Source organism: Leopardus geoffroyi, chromosome A1 (assembly GCF_018350155.1).
Source record: "Leopardus geoffroyi isolate Oge1 chromosome A1, O.geoffroyi_Oge1_pat1.0, whole genome shotgun sequence".
In the NCBI taxonomy this organism is placed as follows: Eukaryota; Metazoa; Chordata; class Mammalia; order Carnivora; family Felidae; genus Leopardus; species Leopardus geoffroyi.
In genome coordinates this window covers 35,918,989-35,944,642 of record NC_059326.1, presented here as the reverse complement: position 1 = coordinate 35,944,642, position 25,654 = coordinate 35,918,989, and the positions used below count along the sequence as shown (strand labels likewise).

At 34.2% G+C, this 25,654-nt stretch overlaps 1 protein-coding gene across 6 annotated transcripts in view; it reads left to right on the top strand.

Annotated features, from left to right (window-relative positions):
* Window positions 1-25,654, top strand: part of DIAPH3 (diaphanous related formin 3) — a 510,352-nt gene that overhangs the window by 316,445 nt on the left and 168,253 nt on the right. For all 6 annotated transcript variants that reach the window (XM_045478449.1, XM_045478422.1, XM_045478414.1 and 3 more), the window contains one exon: window positions 15,644-15,779. In XM_045478449.1, coding sequence (XP_045334405.1) covers window positions 15,644-15,779 — 136 coding nt within the window. The remainder of the gene's footprint in view (window positions 1-15,643; window positions 15,780-25,654) is intronic.

Here is a 25,654-nt window from a genome sequence, read left to right as displayed (position 1 = left end):
TGAGCAGGAGAGGGGCAGAGAGAGAGAATCCCAAGCAGGCTCCACATTGTCAGCACAGAGCCTGATGCGGGACTCAATTCCATGAACCATGAGATCATGACCTGAGCCAAAATCAAGAGTCAGGACGCTTAACCGTCTGAGCCACCCAAGTACCCCAAGCTTTATTTTTATTACTATCTTCAACAAGACAAATCCAGCAACAACTGCCCCTGATTGAGTGCCTGCTTCTTGCTAGACTCCCTGCTAGATGCTGTATGCGTGTCATCTGACTTAGTCTTCCCAGCATTCTTGTGAGATACAGAATGTCACCCGTGTAGTAACTGTGGGGTAGGGAATCTCAGTATGCTTCCGAACTGGTAGGGGCTAAGATTTGAATGGAAGCCTCCCTGATTCCAAAGCCTGTACTTTTTAATGTATTTCCAGTATGTATCCAATATATTGCTCAGAGAGTTTGGAAGAATTGTTAAAATGTGATTTTTAAGGGCTTTTTTGGTAACTTACAAGTGTAAATCAGCACAAGACATTTTTTTATTTTCTCACTCCTTAATAGAATAACTTCTTGTTTACGTCAGTGCATTCATGATAGGAGAATGTTTGCTGGTCTTGTTCCGTTTCAAAGCATAAAATGTTTTCTTTTAAATTAGAGGATTATTAATGTACCACAAGGCTGGCGTGAAGGTTAAGGTGTGGAATGGAGTGCTGGCAAGATACTCTTTCCTTTAGGAGTCATGGGAACCATAAAGTTCATATTGGAGGTACTAGGTGGAAATGTTTGACCCTGCACTGTAGGCTAAGCAAATCACTGTCCTACCAGGCATCAAGCTTCACCAAGTGAAGTTCATGCCTTCAGGTGTGTAGTGTTGTAGAACGATAATCATCATCTTCCACTTGTGATTGATTTTGGACTCACTGTTAGATGCAACTACCAATGTGCCCATTACTCATAGAGGTGCATGCTTCTATGGGATGAATTGAGCCCATTATGGAATTTTTGTCGGCTTTTACTGGGACACTCCATTCCCCTTTTTCTTACCTAACAGCTGTAGAATGTTCATGTTGGTCCTTTGAGTATATACCTAATTTTCATGTGTGTCATTGGTCCCTGTGGCCTTGAAGCATAATGTATGTCCTAGCCCCACTTCCCATTCATATTTATATTAGAGAATTCTGCTCAAAGCGCCTTTACTCATCCCTGAAATACATGGTCTCTTCTTTAAAATTTTTCTTATCTTGGTGAGGCTTTCCTTTCTCCTCATTGAAAGTTCTTTTGCTTTTCTCTTTCTTTAACCAGAATTATTAGCACAGTGCAACAACACTCTTAACTCCTTAAGCAAATTTCATCTGACACCTTGTTTATTTTGCTTAACAACCTCATCTTACAGGAATACTTCTGAATGCTTCCCCCTCTTTGCTCTCCTTTGTTACTTGTTCCCTTTTAGATAACATGTTTGAAAACAATTTTCATACCAAATTATAATTATTAAGAATATGTAATTTTTCTGTTTATTTATTTGAAGTATAGTTGATACACATTGTGTCATTAGTTTCACATGCACAGCATAGTGATTCAGCACCTCTGTATATTATGCTGTGCACATTGCGAGTGTAGATACCGTCTGCCATGACACAACATCATTGACTATATTCTCTATGGTATATCTTTCATCTCCATGACTTGTTCATTCCATAACTGGAAGCCTGGATCTCTCACTCCCCTTCACCCATTTTGCCCATCCTCCCAGCCTTCTCCCCTCTGACAGCCACCAGTTTGTTCTCTGTATTTATGGGTCTCTGTCAATTTTCTGTTTTAATTATACATATGTAACTGCTATGATGAGCCTCTGAATTTACAATTTCATATATTCCAACACAGAATTGGAGTGACTACACTTAAAGAAGTCACATTTTTTGGTTCTTGTAGCTCTTTTTCTGAGCACATTAACATTTCCTGTAGGGATTTTATTTAAAAAAAAATTTTTTTTAACGTTTATTTATTTTTGAGATAGACAGCTCATGAACAGGGGAGGGTCAGAGAGAGAGAGGGAGACACAGAATCTGAAACAGGCTCCAGGTTCTGAGCTGTCAGCACAGAGCCCGACGCGGGGCTTGAACTCACGAACCGCAAGATCATGACCTGAGCTGAAGTCAGATGCTTAATCGACTGAGCCACCCAGGCGCCCCTCCTGTAGGGATTTTAAAGTACTGGAAAAGATTACTGGACATCCTTCTTTATTAATAGTTTCTAAGACCCTGCATATCTGGGCACCCCACTTGGGTTAGGATTTTGAGGGCGAGGAAAAGCAATCCTTGCCTTAAAAGGGATTACTATTACACACACAAAAGGTGGGGTGGCCTCCGTTAGGTCTTCCTTTCTTTTCTGTGTTCCAGTTTTGAGTATATGTGCCAAACTTTGCATTTGTTCTTTTCTTGTCCCTGAAGTCCTGTCGATTCCTCCCCTAAATTTTCTTTCCTACGTATATACCTCCCATCCGAATTGTGTAATGGCAATCATTGAGAAAGGAGTCACTCTGTTTTCTTCAAATCTTAACTTACTTATGAATTCACCCTTTGTGCTTGTTTTTAACAGTGGTATTTTGCCAGTTGTCTTATTTTGGGGAAGACAGCAATGGCTGACAGTGAAAGCTCTGGCATCAGAACACCCAGGGTGATAAGACTGTGGCCAAGTTACTTAACCTTAGTGAGCCTGTTTCCTGTTAATAACAGCTTGTGTTTCTTCAGGATGTTGCATTTTGAAGATCAAATGACATAATGTACATATACCCCCAAAACAAGTTAGCTATCTACAGAGAATAGAAATAATTTTCACCTCTCCCATCTCATGATAACAGAATCCGTATTTTAAGGATTTCTCCCTTTTTTTTTGTAATGCTTCTATATAGACACTTTGAACTAAATAAGGAGTACCTATTTTTCAATAATAGCTCTGTGTTTAGATTATTTCTACAATTCTGTTAAAGTTATGTTTGATCCATTTAAAGATCCATCATTCATGTTACTTGAAGACTTTAAGTTGATTTTTCGTTCATACAATTGAAATACACTGTGTAGTGAACAAAAATAAAATCAGTTGTAACTCATTTAATCTTGCTGCATGGATTGATCAAATATAATTTCTCTCTTCTGAATACTGAGACTGAAGTAGTGATTTGCCAAACAAAAATGAAATCATCCAATGAGGGGGTATTTTTAGTATACAAATATTTTTGATATGGAGGACAGCCAGAACAAAACTGATCATTTAAGTTATACAAATCTGATCCTTGTCAACTGTAAATGCCATGATAACATGATAACCATTGTATGGACTAACTAGGTGACCAATAGGAATTCCAAAGCACTAAGCTTTTCCCGTGTGCTTCTTAAGTCCTGTACATTGATCATGTTATCAGAGAAAAGAAGCATGTGAAAAAGTCATCTGGTTGGATGGTGAGTCAACTTGGGTAGTTATAGGAAATATCTTCTCTCGTTGCTTGTTTTGTTGAGTTTACAGCTTACAAATTGTCTTCATTGGCACCGTTGTTATTCTGAGATCATAGTTGGAGGTATAAAGCCCCAAACCTAGAAAAAAACCCAAATATTTTAGCTCTAGGATGTTTTTCTTCATATCCTTTACTATCTGATTTTTAAGGAATTAGAGCTATTCCAGGTGCTGAATATTTTAGACTTGCAACCTTGAAAATAATTATGATAGGTTCTTCTAATCTTTAATTGTTAGTCTTTTCACAGTAAAAACACAGCTAGACTAATTGACTTACATTTTCTCTTTACTGATAAGATTTATTTTTACTACACATTGCTTAGTGGGATTATTAGTGCATCTGACAGGTCTATGTGATTAAATGACTGGTAATTTGTATTTCCCTTTTACATTTTAAATATTTAGTTTGTTCACTGAAGTAATATTAGCAAAAGGTAAAGACTGGATTATTCTAATAAAGTGATAAGGTCAACTATTGATAGATAATGGGAAAAAATAATACATAATAATAAGTCTATTAACCCATGTAATTGAAAATACAACATTAAATTAGGGTACCACAAGCAAAAATGAACAAAATGGCATGCTCTTTGTACATCAGATATTGGTCCTCTGCATTCTGAACAAGACAGAGTGCACACACTGTTGACTTCAGTGTTTTTTTTTTTAAACTTTAATGTTTATTTGTTTTTAATTTTTTTGTTTATTTACTTATTTATGTATTTTTTAAATATGAGGTTTATTGTCAAATTGGTTTCCATACAACACCGAGTGCTCATCCCAACAGGTGCCCTCCTCAATGCCCATGTTTGTGTTTATTTTTTTTTGAGAGAGAGAGACAGAGACAAAGCATGAGTGGGAGAGGGGCAGAGAGAGAAGATGACACAGACTCAGAAGCAGGCTCCAGGTCCTGAGCTGTCAGCACAGAGCCCAAAAGAGAGCTCAAACCCACCAATTACGAGATCATGACCTGAACCGAAGTCAGACGCCCAACTGACTGAGCCACCCAGGTGCCCCCCATCTTAAGGCTACTTTTAATGTTATGTTTTAAACATGACCAGGTTTACATGGAATATTGTGGGGCTTTAGTTGGATGTTCTCCTTGCTTTCCTAACTAAGAGGTGGTAGTAATAACTCAAAACAACAATAGTGATAGGTGATAGGCCCTATCACCAAGTCTACCTTTAAGCACTGTACTTCATGACTACCATCTTGTGCCTAGCTGTGCCTTTATTTAGCCTCACATTTGGGGGGATAAAAAGAATATTTAAATTACTATATCACTTCAGAACACAAGGGGAGAAAACACACTTACTGGAAAATCAAGTTGTACTTTGGGAAACCACAGTTATGAATATTTCATACTCTCTCTGTGTTACAGATGTCACAGAATAGATTGAAATATCTCATTTACTTGAGGATTTTACAAAATGTTTGAAAGAATTGCAAACAAACTCATGGCATAATGATGATGGGTCAGTATTGTTAAATCCCTGATGGGCTAATAAGTAATGTGTTGTTTCACCTGAGACTGATTTTTACAGAAAAGAGCAACTTGCAGCTGAAGCAGTTTAATTCATCAGCACCTGCACATTCTTGGGGACATTCTCAAAGCATAGTTTCCCATTTTCCTAAGTTTCATGGTCATAAAAAGTTCAACTAATAACACCACCTTATTGAACGTTAAGATGATGGATTGTTTGTGCCCGTATACCGTATATTATGCTCTCCTATTCTCATTGAGAGCATTTTTTCATTGAATTTGATAATACCAGAGAATTTAATTTTTACTATCATTCTAGAGTCCCTTATAAAGCATCTACCCTATAATTACTGCAAATAGGGATTTCTAAGAATAATTTTCCACAAGGTAATTCTAATCCATTGTTTATCTTTTGCATGTTGGGGGGGAACTTTTGTATTCAGTTACAAAAGCAAGTCTTGATGGAAAAAAAAACAGGGGGGGATGCCTGGGTGGCTCAATTGGTTAGGTGACCGACTTCAACTCAGGTCATGATCTCATGGTTTGTGGGGTCGAGCCCCATGTCTGTCTGTCAGCATAGAGCCTGGAGCCTGCTTCAAATCCTGTGTCTCCCTCTCTCTTTGCCCCTCCCCCGCTCATGCTCTGTCTTTCTCTCTCTGAAAATAAACATAAGGAACAAGAAAGAAAGAAAGAAAGAAAGAAAGAAAGAAAGAAAGAAAGAAAGAAAGAAAGAAAGAAAGAAAGGGAGACTTGATGGAAAATGAACAAGTAGATCACATACTTTGTATTCTTAAAGACGTTTGTGTCTGGTAATTCTAAGAAAAAATTATTTTCTTTCGTGTTTCAATACAGGAATAGTACAGGAATACATTTTTAAGGTTTTCTTAGTTAAAATATTTTCCATTTCTTCCTGAAAATGGCGTCATCAGGAATTTCTAGAAAGCTTCATTAGTATGTTTGAACATTGCCTCTTCTTAAAATTGAGTAAACTCCTATTAAAAAAAGCATTTAGTGGGAACATGGTGGACTCTTAAGTAGTTGTTTATTTTGAGAAAATTAGCCTGTGTTTTCATAGTACCTGATACCTGTATCCCTCTAGAAAGCATGCAGATTTAAATCTGGTTTTCTAATCTTATGTTAGGAATCTGAGACAAAAATAAAATACTTAGGAAGAAAAGATTTTTGAGTTCAGTGAAAACTGAAGAGATCCCTGGTTTGCATAGTTTAAATATTCATTAATGTTGAAAGAAATATAACTCTGAATAAGAAGACATTTATAATCTTTTCAACTTTCTTATATAATAAAATCTCCAGTAGTTTTTGGAGTTACAAAAATATATAGAATATTATCATAGGTTGAAAATGTTGAGTTGGGTAGATAAAACTATGTAAATGAGCTAAGAGTTAGAAACGGAGATGAGGTATGATCAAAAAGTTGAGATCTGTGGAAGTCCACTTATATTCTTATGTTACAATTTTTCTCTTATAAAATAAGTTTTTAAGTATTTCAAGAAACAGTATATAATAGACTATTAAGCTGGAAGGAGGCATTGTGCACGTTGGTTTTTTAAATTTTGCTTTTGAGGAAAGCAAATTTTGTGTCATTGGGCAAGTTTTGAAGTTAATTTACCAAGACTATCTTAATTTGAAATGCAAGCAATTCTTTGGGGGGGGGGGCGGGAAACAGGAAACTAAACTCTCTTTTTCAGAATAAAAGCTCATAAAGTATATTAGATTTAGAAGTATTAAAACATGTGTCTATATATATATGAAAATAAATTTTTAGTGGTAAATAACTAGACTTGAGATCAAGAGTATATCTTGCCTCCCATATTTAATTCACCTCTGTAACTTCCCTGCCAAGTAATCCAGCTGCATTGGGTACATGCTTTGGAGGAACTTCCTGTCGAGTCAATGTACAGTCATATTCCAACATCTCTGAATGGAAAACTATATTCTCATAGGTACTATGAGAATTGACACTTCCTCATATATACAGAAGCATATATGATCATTGCAAGCTAGAAAGTGGCTCTTCCTTGATTTGTTCCCAAATAAATAATTAGTGGGGCATTTCATTAATGACATATAACGGAAATAATATAAATTAGTAATATTACTAATATTATTGATAATTGCTGTTTTACATAGATTTTACTGTATGCCAGGCATTTTATTTAATTCTTACAATATCACTATAAAGTAGGTATTATTTTGCCCATTTTACAAAAGAGGAAACTGAGACACAAGTTACATAGCTATTTAGTGCCAGATGGAGATTCTGACAAAGACAATAAGACTTTAGATTTCCTTCTAACCTTTACACTGCCTTTCTAATAAGTAATAATAAACTCATTTTTAAATTATTTCTGCCAGTAGTGAAATGTCATATTTATTGTATTTTTGATGATATTCTTGATTGTCCATTCAACAAACTTATTTGAGTGAGCACCCAGGATTTTATATGGCTGTTCCTTGTTAAATTGTTTACCTTTGGATCCTAAAACACGTAAGTATGTTACCCAGAAAAATATATAGTCTATCATAATCGACACATTATATAAAAATATTTAAGAAACAAAGATGTGTTGGTCAGCCTTCTTTAAGAATACACTTTTGAGAATTTTCTCTCATAATAATAGAGACTCTCAAAGATCAATCCCACCACAACACAACAAACTATTTTAAAATATGGCTGTCTTGTGAGAAAGTTGGGGAAGTCTTCAAGGAGAAAGGGTTATTTTTCATGAACATCTCTCTGTTGAAGGATCCTCCAAAGCAGGGATTGGCTGTTTAATGGGCCGTATAGTAAATATATGCAAGCTTAATGTTAATAACTACTCAGTTCTTCAGTAGCAGTGCAAAAGCAGTCATAGGCAGTATGTAAGTGAGTGGGTGTGGCTATGTCTGATATAACTATTTACAATTGCTGGCCAGCCCAAGATTACAGTTTTCTGACACCAGCTCTACAGGATGTATTTAAAGAAACAACATTTTCTTTTTCTTCAGAAAGAATTGAGAGACAAGAAGGCATACTTACCATTAAACTAAATATAAAAAACGTATACAATAAAATAATGTCTAACTTGTTTTGTAGAAAAGGGAGGCATAGAGCTTAACTACTGGACAACGTTGTTAAATAAATTGAATGAGGTGTTTGGAGTTCAGGTGTTTTATCTTTCTGTATTGTTCAAAGGAGAGGAAAGGAGATAAAACTATCAGTGAACGTTAGGCCTTGTTAAATTAATTTGTGTGATAAAATTACCAAGATAACCAGTAAAAGGATTGATGTTCCAGCATAGATTCAAAACCATAGGGGGAGAAATGAACCAAGAAAGATATACATTCATTCATTCATACATACATACATACATACATACATACATACATATATAAGTGGCATAGATAAAGGAGGACCAATAAAACGAATAATATAAGGTGGTGGAAACAAGTATTTCATAAGTCACGATAAAAATTTTAAAGACTAAGATTGGTTAAACAATGTAGCCTTGTGCTGTTTGAGACCTCCTATAACCCAAATACATGGAAAGGTTTAAAGTAACAGAACAGGTAATGAAATGCAATATTAATCAAAAGAAAGAGGGAAACTATGGTGGTAACAGATAAAATAGACTTAAAGACAAGGGAATATTCATGCTGATAGAAAGCTTAATTCTTCAGAAAGGTACAAGTCAAAAATTTTCATGTGAATGATAACATGGCACCAAAACAAACATGTAAAAATGTATAACTTCTAGAATAAGTTGATAGAGTTAGCATTATATTTGGATCTTCAACAAAGTTCTCTAATTGATCATTAAAGATATGGGAGCTTTAAGCAATTCAATTAACACAGTTGATTCAATGTAATAGATAGAGAACCCAACTCAACAATTAGAGTACACCTCTCAACCATAAGTGGTGCTTTTATCAAAGTAATCACATACTAGAGACCGTGAAATCTTGATGTATTTCTAAGGTGCAGCTTCGTTCATTAACTACAATAGTATGAAATTAGTGATGAAATTTTTAAAAGGATGAAATTTTAAAATCTCTGTTTTGCAAATTCTAAAATCACATGAAATAACTCATGTGTCAAGAAGGAAATCCTAGAGTAAAATTAGACCTGAAGAATTTATGGAACACAGCAAAATAGTGGTATAAAGAAATTTATACTCTAAATGTTTATGTTAAAAAATCAGAATGACTGAAAATTAAACATCCAACTTCAGAAGTTAAAAAGGAATTGTATAATCCTAGAAAAAATAGGAAAATAAAGGAATGAAGGAAAAAATGACTTAGAGAATTTTTGAAAAGCTAAACCATGATTATTTTGAAAAGACAATTAGATAAGTTTCTGAAAAGGTTAATGAGGAAAAAATATTAAAGACGTAATAAGGAATATAATTATACATACAGAAGATAGTAAAAAGAGACAAGCACACTATAAAAATTTATAGGCCAGACTGGATAGGTTGATGATACAGATAAGTTTCTAGAAAAATTATAACATAATTGAAACTGACTTTGAAAGAAAATCAAAGCTTGAATAAGTCTATAACTAATTTTTAATTTAATAACTTATTTAGAATCTTCAAGTAAATTAAATACTTGGCCCAGAAAGTTTTACATATGAGTTTTACCAAATTTAATGAAATGATTATTCTAAACTGATAGGATACTAGTGTGTGTGTGTATATATATATACACACACACACACATATACATATATACACTTATATACATACACTTATATATATATACACACACATACTATATACTTATATATATATATAAGTATATATATACCTATACACATATATATATGAGTATATATATACCTATAAACATATATATATACACACAAAGTCATATAATAAGTTAGGATATATACTATATATATCCTAAGTCAATGGAGAGCCCCATCATGTTTGTTAACAGAAAGAGTCAATATCATAAAGATCCCAATTTAATCTAAATCTGCAGAATCAGAGCAATTCTGTTCGCAATCCTAATAGACCTTTCCAAAAACTTCAGTAAGTTTGCTCTGAAAACTAGATGGCTGAGTAAAGGCCCAGAAAGAGTAAAGACAATTCTAAAGAAGGAAAATCAGATATGAGCTATAATAAGACAGAGTGTTACTGATTCAGACATGGATATATTGACCAAACAGACTAAAGCAGCCCCCAAACATCAACACATATATGGCCACTTGAAATACAGAAGAATGGGCTTTGCTGATCAGTGGGCAAAGAAAGGGTAGGCTAGTTGTGAAATGTTACAGTTCAACTCATTTTCAATAGAAAAAAGTAAATAGGATCCCCACCTCATACTACTCGAAAACATTGATTCCAGATAAAGTAGGTACTAAAATGTGAATAGCATTGTTAAAGCTTAAAAAGAAAGCATAGAAGATTATCTTTGTCTTTGAAGTAGGGAAGGATTTCTTTTTTTTTTTTTTTTTTTTTTTTTAATTTTTTTTTAATGTTTATTTGAGCGAGAGAAACAGACAGAGTGTGAGTGGGAGAGGGGGCAGAGAGAGAGGGAGACACAGAACCTGAAGCAGGCTCCAGGCTCTGAGCTGTCAGCACAGAGCCCTATAAGGGGCACGAACTCACGAACCATGAGATCATGACCTGAGCCGAAGTCGGACGCTTAACAGATTGAGCCACCCAGGCATCCCAATTTCTTAAAAAAATACCTTTTACTACATTTAACAACTTCTCTTTACTGAAAGACAGCATAGGTAAATGAAGTATGATGACAGTTAAAATCTAAAATATAAAACAAACAAAAGATTCGTATTCAGAATATTTTAAAGAACTGCAAATTAAGAAACTGATAAACAGCCTAACAAAAAAGTGGGTAAAAGATCCGAAAGGCATTTCACAGAGTAGGAAATCCAAATGTTTTATAAACATGTGAGAAGCAACTTGAACTAATTAGTAACCATAGATATATAAGTTAAAAGCACGATGGGATACCATTATAAGCTGCCAAGTAGAAGACTGATGATAACAATTTGGTTAGTATCTAGGCTATGATTATGCACTAATGGTGGCTGTATCTTTTGGCACACTGTGGAAGCTCTTTGACACCATCTAGTAAGCTTGATGATGAACTTCTCCCCTTATTATCAACTCCACTTCTACCCAAGAGAGCAGTGGGTTTCAAACTATTTTGGTCATAACCCACATTGTCAAATGATATTTTATAAGTGGACCCAGCACTCTTTTAGAACAAAAACAAAGCGTCAACAAAGAATATCCTTACTGTTTGTGTTACGTTCTAAGATGTCCTGTTCTCTTCTGCTTAAAGACACTGTCAACAGTTTCTGAAAAGGTTTAAGAACCAAGTAATGGGATCTACTATAAAAAAAACTCATACACATATGCACGGGAGATGTGAGCAAAAATGTATCTGCCTCGTTTGTCATAGTCAAAAATCCAAAGCAATTCAAATCCCACTGATAAGTGAGTCAGTAGGGAGATGACTTCATATTACAAGCAGTGAAAATGAGGTGCGGTTTATACATAAAAATGTGAATGAATCTTAGAAATATAATGTTGAGTGGAAAAATCAAGTCACAGAAGTTTATAATAAAGATGATGGAATTTGTTTATAAACTCAAAGATAATGTTTATGAGAATAGCCACAACTTAGGAAGGATTACACTCTGCCAGACTGTTCTAAATTCAACACATGTGTGCACATTCATTGAAATTCACTGGCTTTGGGTCATTTTGGTTTCTCTGAGACAAAATGTATGATGCTATAATGTATATTTAAACTAGTTGTGGCAAAGTTCTTGTTGTTACATTTGCTATGCAGAAAACATAAATTATAGGTAGGAAATAACCGTGAACTCATTTTCTTTCAGAATATACACACACATATGCACATATATTTGACATATCTATATGTTTTTATACACATAGTTATTAACATACCTGTGTATTTTTATGTAGATAGTTTAGAGTTTGCTGTTACCATAAAATACATGTGAGCCTTAGGAACTCAGGTAAATTATTGATCATGCCTTTGAATTGAACAGTCAAAATGTGACTGAAGTTTTAAAACCCTCTGTGGTCATTGCTGTAGACTGGTAAGCCCATAGATCTTTCAGACAGGAGCATGTACCGGGCTCTATCTGGGACGATCTGCAAGCACCTAAAGAAAGTTTTTGGCATTGCATAGATGAAAGTAGTTGGTGGCAGTGCAATTAATTTGCCAATTTACTAAATAAAAAGCTGCATTAAGAATAAGGTGAATATAGCATAATATATGTAAACTTGTCAAATAACTAAGTTGTACACCTGAAACTAATGTAACACTGTGTCAACTATACTAAAAACATACATGCATACATACATACATACATACATACATAAGATGATTGGGGTGCCTGGGTGGCTCAGTCGGTTGAGTGTCGCCTCAGGTCATGATCTCGCAGCTTGTAAGTTCGAGCCCCGTGTTGGGCTCTGTAATGACAGCTCAGAGCCTGGAGCCTGCTTCGGAATCTGTGTCTCCCTCTCTCTCTGCCCCTAACCCACTCGCATTCTGTCTCTGTCTCTCTCAAAAATAAATAAACATTAAGAAAATAAAATAAGATGATTAAACAAATCAATGTCTTAGAGCTAGCCATCTTTATGTATAGCTCTTCTCTAATTTTTCTTTCTAGTTTGGAATGTAGAGTTGACGTAACTAAGAGGCAATTGTATCTAAAATAATGTGGTTCTCTAACTGTTCATCTTTTCCGTTTTTGGCTACTTTTGCTTCTCAACATTTAGAATAAAGAAAATTCCAAATTACTGTTTGAACCGGGATATTAGTTTCAGACTAAATACCTATTTCTGTGCTGTCTGTTGGTATTTTTCCAGCTAAAATTCTTCTAATAGTTATAATGTCAGAAGAAGATATGCTTTAAATGAGATTGGCTTTTAAATGAAAATCAATAGTGTATTTTCCATAAAGTAAAATAACTTTAAGAATTACTTCAGACCTTATTTCTAAATGTAAACATTATTTTATAGGTCCTAGGAAGTAATTTTGACTTTTTACTGCCCAATGGAATACTAAAAGAGTGTGGCAATTATGTCTGCTAATAAGTTGTCTTTTAAATGTGCTCATTGAAATGCATCCAGTCATTAAAGTAGAAAATTTACATCAGAAAATTTTGTACTTTAAGTTTCATAAATAAGCTACATGATATATTTTTTATCTATTGCAGGTTCCTCTTATTTATTTCCCTCAAGCAAGAAATACAGTTTTGACACTTGAATATTTGCTTGTTTTTTTTCTCCACCACAATCCGGTCTTTCTACTCAATCTTTGTTACATATACAAACGTGGGTACCCATGTGTGCGCATGTGCACACATGGATGTGTATACATGTTCGTCTTTGAAAACACACTTCTTTTCTACTTTTATGTAGCCTTCTCCTACCTTCCTTATGTCAATTCTTATAGTGGCTATTGTCGTATACTTTGTGCCTAACATTTGCTCCCGTAATATGAAGCAGCATGGTGGAAAGAACATAGACTACCCCTAGCTTTCAAGTCTTGCCTCTGCCTCTTACAGAAATCATTGTAGTGAACAACTATTTAACCAGCCAGTGCCAAGTGGAAAATGCAGAATCCATTCTGAGGATTGGAGAGATTGCATAGGAAAGCACCTATTACTGCAGCTGCTATTTCATAGCTTAGCAGTAATAGTATTAATATATGTCATGAACTGTGAGGAGTAGGAGAATTTACCTTGTTAGCCTGCCATTGTTTCATGGACGTTGGCAGAAAACACAAGACTATAGAGTCAAAGAATTTATTATAGCAACAGCCATAGTAAACAGTTCTTTGTTCATTCCTGAGTCTAAATTCCCACAGGGAAATGTGAAGAAGGCCAGATTTAATACCTACATACACAGTGGTTTGTATTACTGGAGGAAAATCTTGAACTTGGGAAACCCAATCTTTTTTAAGAACTAATAAGACTGCCCAACCTTTGCCTCAGTTTACACACTAGACAGTGAACAAATCCATTTGCTTAAGAGGGAGATCCTACTTTTTGGAACAAAGGTGGTTGGTTAGCACTTGTATCTTAGAGTGCTTAGTCTTGCATTCTCTTACTTGAAAATTTCCAGTTGTTTTCTGGTTCCCTTAAAAGAAAGTCCAACCTTCCCTATCTTAGCCTAGAAGACTCTATAAATGATCTGGCACGGCTCCTGACCTCATCTTATACCACCATACTGGCCTTCTGTCTCTCAAACCCACCAACAGCCTTTGCGTTTGATCTCCCCCAGATCATCACCTAGCTAGCTTCTTGATATTGAAGTTTCAGCATCAATGAAATCAGTGAATGGGGTCTTATCTGATATAGGCCTTATCTATACCACTTAATATGAAGTAACTCCCCCCCCCAAGCCTTCTATCACATCACTCTTTTTTTTCATGATACAATTTTTTCAAAATTTTCATATTATTTTCCGTCTTTGCTTCCTGTACCACCCTATCACACAGAATATAGAACTTGTTTTAGAATTGTGTATGTGCATATGCATGTATATTATAAATCATATATATATATGTGTGTGTGTGTGTGTGTGTGTATATATATGTACACACACACACATATATATGTCAAATGCTTGGAATAATACCACTTACCACTCAGTGTCTCAGTATTTCTTGAATGAAGGGCTAGATGTATGAATTAATATTGCCTCAAGGCTTTTTGTTTTCTCCTCTTTTCCCATGTGCTTTTCATTGTTTTGGTCGATAATTTTAAATTTTGCTATTTGATTTTAAGTGAAGAACTTGCACTATCTCTAGGGTTTACAAAAACAAGGCTATGACAGTAGAAAACTGAAAGTTTCCTCCCAAATAAAAAAAGCACTTTCTATTTAATACCATTAGTGATAAACTAGCAATTAGATAGCTTGTTTGAATTCATTGGTACTGAGAACATAGGAGATTGTAGCATGAGCTATGCTGTTGGCACATAAAAAATCCTTGTTTACCTCTTAATTCCCACTAATGACACATGAGAGGTGTTTCTTGATTTGTATAAAACTTAGAAAATAAGGAATTAAATCACATACCTATTGAGATCCCATAATTGTGACTTGGTGACTTTGATGAGAAGTCAGAGGTCTGTCTTTGAAACACCAAATATTCCTCTAGTCATCCTATGACACTTGTCTTTATCTGAGAGGAAATCATTAAATGATTGATTGTTATATGAAACAGTCCTTGCAAACTTTTAGCTCTTTTCTATCATTTCTCCAATTGCTTTTTTTGTACTCAATATTTTACCTAGCAGAGGATGTATGGAAGACTCAAATACATTTGCTAGACCCTCTTGGAAATATATATAGGGAAACAGTTTTGATTTGTCAATTAAGTGCTTTTTTTATTTTTAGTTTCGTCTCCCTTCTCTTAGTTGATTCTACTAAGATGCAGGTGCTTTAAACATAAGTTGTATTTATAGATCCATATTTAGCAAGGGTTCATGTGCTAATCTTTTAAAAGACTGTTACTAATATTAGAAGTAGCCATTATCTAAAAGATATTTAATCACAGCTCTACAGATTAATAATTTTCCATTCTCTTTGGGCAATCACTGTGGTTAAAATTGATCATTTTTCAAAATTTGTTTGTAACAGCAAGCAAGAAAGGAGAACATCAAAAAAAGAGAAGCAGAGGAAAGGGAAAAACGTGCCCAAATAGCCAAAGAATTAGCAGAGAAAGAAAGACTTGAACGCCAACAAAAGAAAAAGCGCTTGTTAGAAATGAAGACTGGTGAGTACTGTCAAATTTGCAATTTGTACCTTTATTAGCAGTTTAATAAACTTCAGTGAAAAAAAGAAGATATGGTCACTTATTTGTATAGTTAAAATGTAGAGCATTTTTTTTTTTTTTTAAATAATGGGCTTTCCTCCTTTAGTTTACTTGTTAGTTACAAGTAATGCTTTTATTCTAACTGGTCATTGGTCATAGGTGATATTGGTCCTCTGGTCTATCTTGTAGTTCCAGAGTATTCCCACTCTCTTGACTGCTACATCAATAACGAATCTGTAATAATTTATGGCAACCAATAAATTAACAACTATAGAAAAGGGGTCAATTCTATTGGACAAGTAACTAGTATTTTTTCAACAAGATACTCTAAGGGAGGGAAAAAGTGATGAAGGGAAAATGTATTGATTTAAAAGAGTCTTAAGAGATTTATCAATCAGTTGTCATAAATGAAACTTACATATATTCTAATCCAAAAAAAATGTAGACAAAGGGAGTCTGAAAAGTTTGAATATTATGTTTCCCCTGTAGACAGGACAATGTTGTTGTGAATATATTTTAAAGTATGTTGTAGAGGCTTATACTGAAATTTTATAAACAAAAATATGTCTGAGATTTCAATCAAAATACTCTAGCATGACTGGGGAATTAAGTGGATATTTGTAGATGAAATTTGTAGAGGGGAATTTGTAGATGAAACAGGATTGGTGATAAATAGTAATTGCCAAAGTTGGGTGATGGGTGCTTAACGGGAAGGGTGTGTTCACTGTCTCATTTGCTCTACTTTTGTATATTTTGAAACTTTCTTTAGTAAAAACTCTTGGAAAAAAATTAAAAATAGAAAAGTAACAGCTTTACAGTTTTACATATATATATATATATTTACATATATATATGTGTGTATATATATATGTATATATTCCAAAGCTGAAAGATACAATGAACTGAGGTTCCTCGGTGGCTCAGTTGGTTAAGCGTCTGACTCTTGATATTGGCTCAGCTCATGATCTCATGGTCACAGGATCCAGCCCCGTGTTGGGTCCGCACTGGGCATGGAGCCTACTTGAGCTTCTCACTGCCTCTCCCTCTACCCCTCCCCTGCTTGCTCGCATGTGCACAGGTGCACTCTCTCTCTTAAAATAAATAGATAGATAGATAGATAAAGATACCACTAACTTAGAAGCAAAAGAATTAAGGAAATTGTAGTTACATTTTCACTCCCTCAAACTTTTGGCTCTTCCACCTCTAAGCCACTAAGGATTGCAGAAGGCTTTAATTAAAATCCATCACCTTCACTGCTAAATTACCATAGTTTACAACTCAGGGCTGCAAATTCACCTAAAGTTTCCCCAGGGGTAGACAGAGATGCCTTTTTGCCTTTTTTGCTTTCACTTTTACAGACATATTTTACCTTTAATAAAGCAAACTGAGTACCTTAATGTATCACACATGTTTCTTCCAGGAGAAAAAAATAATCGTAAGCACAATTTCTTGTTTAGAAGAGTACGCTTGAAATTCAGGAAGTATTCTCAAAAATTTCTTAAAGTTTTAACTAAAATAGAGATCAGAAATGTTTAACATTGATTTTAAGAATACGCTTCTGGAAATCATTTTAAAATAATTGAATACTGCCTAATTTGCCAGACATTCTGGTATTTGAACACTGGCTCATTTAGTATTGGCCAGAGTCATTTAGATGACTTATATGATGGCAAATTGGCTGTACTGTTTGTGGATTTTGCCCAGACCCCCTGGTCTATCATACTGAGCCTCTCAGCAATTCTCTGTTCTATCAATCTGGAAAGTTAAAACCTGATAAGAAGCAAAAATTTTAAGAATATGTTAGATCCAATGTAATCTCAATAATGTTTTCATTCAAATTTGCATTTTTCCTGAAGGCATTTCATTTTTAAGAATAGCTAAGTTTATTTTATTTTTCCAACTTAAAAAATAATACTTTTGTGTTACAGAAAACACTTAAAAAGTGGTTGACCAAAAGATCATTATCGATAATCCTCCTATCCAAAAAAATCACTTTTAATATTTTGGCACATTTTTCTTTCAGTTTTAAAATTTTCTACCTTTTAAAAACAGTTATATGATAGAGTAAATATGTTGTTTAGCATCTCACTGAACTTTCTCAATGTTTCCTGTTATTCTTGTGAGTCTTAATCTGTAATTTGTAATACCTGGATATGCCATATCTAATTTATTTTGCATTAGTCAGTAATGAGGTCATAGAACAATAATTATTTCTATCTTTTCAATGTTATACATTTATGTATAAATGATTGACAAATATTCATAATTATTAGGATATGGAATAGAAAAGGATAGTTTTAAGACTTTTTGATGCATGTTGCCAAATTGATTTCTGAAAGTATATTCTAATTTCACCAACTTTTAAAGCTGTTAGTTTATGAATATTCTTCGGTTGAATATTCTCATTTTTTAAAAATTTTTTGTTAATAAATTAGAAAATTTTGTTTTGTCTTAATTTACATTTCTCTGAGTGCTACTAAAGTTGAACATTTTTTTCAAGTGTTTATTAGTCCATTTGTATTTCCTTCTTTGTGAACTGTGTTGCATTCGTCTTGTTTTTAATGATTTACACACATCAGCTCATTGTGCCTCAGTATTTACCTTTTAAATATATTTTCTCGGGGCGCCTGGGTGGCGCAGTCCGTTAAGCGTCCGACTTCAGCCAGGTCACGATCTCGCGGTCCGTGAGTTCGAGCCCCGCGTCGGGCTCTGGGCTGATGGCTCAGAGCCTGGAGCCTGTTTCCGATTCTGTGTCTCCCTCTCTCTCTGCCCCTCCCCCGTTCTTGCTCTGTCTCTCTCCGTCCCAAAAATAAATAAACGTTGAAAAAAATATATATATATATACATATATTTTCTCAATTTGGCTTTTGATTTTTAATAGTTTGAAATATAAAAATGTTTCATTTTCTATAATTTTGTTATAACTTTTGCTTGCTCAAGTTTAGAAAGTCATCTTTACAGCAATTTTATATCCACTTCAAATTTTTTTAGCTTCAGATATTCATAATACTATTCTGTTCCACTTAAATATAATTCTTGCTTAATCATTCATAGACTAGGGTCTATTTCTGAAATTTACCAAATCAATTATGGTTATAATTATCGTTAATAATTATGGTTAATAATTGGTTTGTGTTTATTTCAGATAAGTAATTTTGTATTGAGGACATTTTGGTTTTTTCTTTTCTTTTAAGTATAGTTAACATAAAGTGTTATATCAGCTTCCGGTGTACAATATAGGGATTCAACAATTTCATACATCACCCAGTGTTCATCACAAGTGCACTCCTTAATCCCCATTACTTACTTAACCCCTCCCCCACCCACCTCCCTTCTGTTAATCGTCAGTTCTCTATAGTTAAGAATCTGTTGCTTGGTTTGCTGTTCTCGCGCGCTCTCTCTCTCTCTCTCTCTCTCTGTCTCTGTGTGTGTTTTTTTTCTTCACTCATTGTTTGTTTCTTGAATTCCACATATGAGTGAAATCGTATGGTATTTGTCTTTCTCTAATTTTGCTTAGCATTATACTGTCTAGCTCCATCTATGTATTGCAAATGGCAAGATTTCATTCTTTCTTATGGCTGAATATTATTCATTATATACAATGGAATATTATTAAAAAGCCTAAAAAAGAATGTATGCATATATGTGTGAGCACATGAACACATACATACACCACTTCTTTGTCCATTCATCCAGCGATGGACCCTTGGGCAGTTTCCATGGTTTGGCTATTGTAAATAATGCAGTAAACATAGGGGTGTGTGTGTCCCTCTGAATTAATGTTTTGGATAAATACCCAGTAGTGTTGATTACTGGATCATAGGTAGTTCTATTTTTAACTTTTTGAGGAACATCCATACTCTTTTCTACAGAGGCTATACCAGTTTGCATTCCCAAGAGGACAATACTTTTCTAAATTGTTAAAGTAGATTTTAACTTTTTAAAAATAAACTTATAGGAAGGTTTCTCTTGCATCTTTGTGAATCATAGAGCTCATCTTATTCGACCTATTGGATTACTTTATTTTTTTCAATGTTTATTTTGGAGAAAGAGAAAGAGAGAGAGAGAGAGAGAGAGCGCGTGCACAGGCAGGGGAGGGACAGAGACAGAGGGACAGAGGATCCAAAGCAGGCTTTGTGCTGACAGCAGAGAGCTGAAGGCAGGGCTTGAATTAACCAACTGTGAGATCATGACCTGAGCCGAAGTCAGATGCTTAACCAACTGAACCACCCAGGTGCCCCTGTTGGATTACTTTATAAAACTTTATAGTATATCTTCCCAAACATGATCTGGGTCTCAAATAAGTGTAGGGCTCTCACTTGATGAAAGTTCCCCAAAAACTTAGTTGCTAAGGTCCCTGTATTCGAGAAATTTGGGCATTTTCCAGGAGACTTTTCTTCAAAAGATAGGGTACTGTCACTTTATATAGATGTTATTAAATAAATACTTTAAGACAATATATCTTTAAATACTGTATATTATATGTGAATATTTTAATAGGTTTAATCAGAAAGTCATTTGATACAAGATGATAAAATATTTGATACAAAAGAAAGCTTTCATATAGGAAGCTACTTTTGAAAAGATTTTCTTTCTTTTAAAAACATTTTAAAATTTTGGAAGTCAACTTTGATTTTTTTTTTTTCTCTGTAGCTTGTGGAGTTTTAAAGAATCTAGGTGCTATTTCATAGCACCTAATCATATAATATTCTCACCAAAGTGAAACACTTTGTAAAACGCTAATAAATGATGATTATTCTGAACGGTCTTTAGTTTTCCTCCAAACATAATAAGATTGTTAATATAGAGGGACAAAGTATTCAGTCTTTTAATATAGTTGCTATACTCAAGTTAGTCATATAAGTATTAAATATATTATTATTTGTTGCTACCTTTTTCATATTTAAAAATAGTATAAATATGCAATAACTTTTTACTTTCCATAGTAGATGTAGAATGTATTTTTTGTCAAATCATGAGTTCTATAACATTTGGAGGCTTTATGAAGTAGAAGTTAATAAAGTAGTATGTCAACTTAGCACTTTTAATTACTGCAAATATTCTTATGCAAAATATCCATTTTTGACACTCTTAACAAATACACCATGTTTTATGCAATTTCTATACTTGACAAATACCATCTTTAATGGAAACCTTGTATTATTACTATGAAACATATAAGTGCTATGATTTTCCATTTCATTGATGTAGAAAAGAAATTTAATAGGTCACTTTTGTTTTATTTAACAAAAATAGTTTTTGTATTTATACACTGGGATTGCAGTGATAAATAAGGATAAGTAAAGTCCCTGCTGTAGTGAAGTTTATAATAGTAATGAGTGAATCAGACAACGACATATATAAGATAATTTCAAATTATAAAAAGTCATATGAAGTAAAACAAGACAGGATAATAAGATGGAGATGGGGACTGGCTGGCCTGGTGGGTGGTGGTGACAAAATTTGGTGTTAGAGAACTAAGAATGTGAATGTATATAGAACTTACTAATTTAAAACACTGGTTATAAAACTCCTCAGAACTTGATAGGATAATTAACTAGGTTCATGTTTATATCCTGTACCATATGTGCCAATATGGTTTATTTTTTAAACATCTTATTGTGAGTTAAAACTTTATATTATTTTTCCTTGTGGGTGTTCTATTTTAGTATGGAGCGTGGTACTGCTTCAGTCTTTGTAGAAGTTTTCAGCCTGGCTTTCCTATTCTTCAAAAAAAATGTAGAAGGGCGAATTGTTGAATCTGCGTTAGTGCTGTGTCACCTCTCTAGCCCAGGAACTTTTGGTTTTATCTTATTTTCGTATGTAGGGCACGCAGCCCTGAATGATAGAGGGAGAGAAAAATGTTCACATAACCCTGTCATAAACCCACAGGGAGCTTCCTTGCATACATTTTCATGGCTTTAGTATTTTCACCATGCAAATAAGAACTGTGTTCTTTCACAGATGTACAAATTCTTGTATCACCACCTGAGGTAGTAGAGTGAATTAAATCCCTGCTCTTTCTTACCCACCATAAATCATTACTTGCCCTTGGCAAAAGAGCAGGTAACTATTTTCAAGTGTGCTATTTATTATCACTATCATTTTGGGATGTGATTTTTGTTAATAGAATGAAAATAAAAATAGAATAGTGGGCTACATTTCCCTAAGAAGAAAAATGAAGCATTGAAAATCCTTTTCAGCAGCAAAACTAAGAAAGCCCGGAATCTCGTATTGTCATACTACAGCATTCAAAGGTCATTTTTCTGATTTTTGTTTTCCTAAAAATAATTAGCCTGAAGGTCTCTAAAATATTCACATATACAGTTTTGATTATTTCTGTTAAATGATTTGGTATTACATTAAGCAAACAAAGAAGTTAACTGCATTTAACTACATTTTCATGATGTGTAGTTAATCAGTATGTGAATTTTGAATACATTTTCTGAGGTTGATGTTTAAATTTGAATTATCTTAATTTAGAAGATACCCAAAGTATGAAACATCTGATGTAGAAACTAGTAAGTATAGACACTGGTATTTATTTGTTTGAAGTGCATAGCTATTCTTATGTGTAATCATTTCTAGTAAGACAAATAGTAATAGCAATTTTATGTGATTATGTGCAAGTTTTTCGAGACTGCATTTCTGTTTCTTAATCATGGAAACGAATAGGGCATTTGATAATAGAATTCAAATATTATGCCTTAAGACTTCCTGAGTATGTAAGTTGATTCACATAATTTTTAAATAGCACATCAGAATGGCCTTGAAATGGACCCAGTGTTGTATAATTATGTTTTGTGGGGGAAGTAAATAAGAGCTTATTTAATGGAGCAATAAAAACTATATGAGCAGCTCCTATATTTCAGTCTTTAGGTTACAATTTGTTTATTATTTATTAGACTTAAATGTCTCATTTGGTACAACTTCAGTCTATTAAATAAAGAGATAATTAGCTTTTAGAAATCTGTTGTTTACCCACATGGCCAAAACGGCTCCTTTGTTTTCCATTCTGCAATTTAGAATAACTAAGCAATTAGGCCTCCATTTTAGAGGAAATGCATATTACATAAATACTACTTGGGAATGTCTCTGCCAATCTCAACAGATAGGCAATTAATGTGTGTACTTGCTTTCATAAAGGCTTTGACAATTACCCTGTCCTCTGCAGATATCATAAAACTTAGATTATTTTCCATAATGGTGCATATTCTAGTTTTGTGCATTGGTGCTTTCAGCTTTCCAGCATTTTTGGAAATTGATACATCTAAATAGGCCAATGGTTTTAATCACTCCTCTATTTAGAAGAATATAACAAATTAGATTGCACTGCCTTTGATCTATTTCTCTCTCTTACCCTCCTCTTTTATGGGACAGTGATAACAACACCCACTCCTACTACTGCTGCCATTTATTGATCATATATTATTTGCCAGTCTCTATATGTGTTCATGATTACATGTAATCCATACAGCAAACTTATGAAACTGTCTTTTTTTTTATCAAAGAGTTGCTTAATGTCTCTACATGGTCACAGATTCAGTAAGCAGTGTAGCCAGCACTCAAGTTTTCTGACCAGAGTACATATTTTTAAACTATTGTGCTATTATACCTTTACCAGTGATGGTCTAATCACAGTGCAGGGAAAACAGGGCCAAAATGAATTTTAATAATTAATAACCAGCACTAGTCTATATCTATGTATGGAGGTGGAGAATTCTCTTCTCTGGAAACCTTAGATGAGAGGGACAGCTGTGTCTTTCAGTCCATGATCAATAGATAGCATCTTCCTTTGTGTTTGAAGGAAGTTTGAAGACAATTGCCAAATTAGGAATGCTTTTCTACTCTGGGTCAGATTCCACGTTAATTCTTCTGATTGTCCAAGCATTCATTTATCCCAGTGTCCAGAAGATAATGACATCAGTACCACTCTTCCCTTCTGGAAGGAAAGGTTCTTCAATGGTCTGAATAGTTCTGGGCCCAACTGAGTAGCCAGAGCTCAAGAGTTCTGAAGGGGGTGGAAATGTCTGTAGTATTTTCATTATTTGACCCAACTGAGAAGTGAAAGAATCAGGGAATTTTGCAGTATAGTAGTTTTTGGAAGGGACACAAACACCGTGATGTGCTTTACTCAGGAACAAATGCCTTTAGACACCCTCACCCCCACCACCAGTCCTAGCAGGTAACAGTTTATTTTCTGATGGTATTAAAAGAATGACTTTCCATGCGTAGTATCAAGGAGTGTCCAGTGGGAAAATTTTGTAGGAGTATTGCTAATGGTTATACAGGTTTTCATTTGTGAGCAGGAATCTCTTTCACTGGAATAACAGTTTCAATTGTGAAAACTCATTCAGAATCTAGCCTTTGTGTGCACTGATCTCTGTCTTCTCTGTATGGCTGTGCAAGGCCCAAACACCATCCTCTGTCTCTTTACAAAAAGCATCTTGAAAGAAAAATGAGGAGAGGAGGCTCTCAGACTCAAAACGTATCTTGAAACTGTGATTTTTTTTTCCTCTTAATTTTCTTGAGTTGTGTTTGTCACTCTTTGTTAAACATCTTTATGATACATCCTCATACCAATTTGTTTACTGTTCATCTGATACTTAAAAAAAAAAAAAAACATTTTGTAAATAGTTTTCTTTGCCTTTCTGAGTATTCTGTAATATTAGCTATATGCCAAGTAGAAAATGACTCCAATATTTTGTTGTTTAAATTTGTTTTGTAATGAAAGATGGAATGCCAACTATCATAAACATTTTTGGGGGAAAATAATTTTAATCTTTATGGTGTCGCCTGGATTGCTTCTAACAATTTTACCAAAGAAAACTTTATATTAATATCCCTTATTTATGACTTTTTTATTACCAAGCACAAATTCACTCTACTCATATTCTAGGACAGAATTCATACCAATCCATTATTGTAATCCTAGTAGTATATGGAAAACATTATAACTTTTATAACATAGACTACATTTATTGTGTTAACAGTAAGAACTAAATCACAGCACATCTTCTTTGTATGTAACATGGACTAGTCCTTAGGTAACTATCCTCCCCAATCCATATTTATAAGGTATATGCTTTCCAAACCAGTGGACTGTTGTCATGATGAGCCTTCCCATATCACATTCCAGTTCTGGGCAGAATTAGTATTTGTGTTTGAAGTTATTTTTTTTTAATTTCAGAGGTAGACTCTGAGTATTGTCTTGCTTTCATTCATAACCATAGATCTCTCCATTGTTAAAGGGACTTATCCCATTTGTATTACCTAGTGCATATTCTTCAAACATGATGTAAATGTCTGTCTTTAGCATTTACCCTGAGAAGCACAGGCCTCCAGAGAGACAGACTTTTGAACTTGATTGGTGCCTTCACAGAGTCTTCACAGAGTCCAGCACTTTCAGAAAAGAAAAGAAATTACAATACACTGAAAACTATAGAAAGCTTATGAAAGAAATTGAAGAAGACACAAAAAAATGGAAAAAGATTCCATGCTCCTGGATAGGAAGAACAAATATTGTTAAAATGTCAATACTACCCAAAGCAATCTACATATTCAATGCAATCCCTATCAAAATAACACCAGCATTCTTCACAGAGCTAGAACAAATAATCCTAAAATTTGTATGGAACCAGAAAAGACCCCGAATAGCCAAAGCAATCTTGAAAAAGAAAACCAAAACAGGAAGCATCACAATCCCGGACTTCAAGCTATACTACAAAGCTGTCATCATCAAGACAGTATGGTACCGGCACAAGAACACACACTCAGATCAATGGAACAGAATAGAGATCCCAGAAATGGACCCACAAACATATGGCCAACTAATC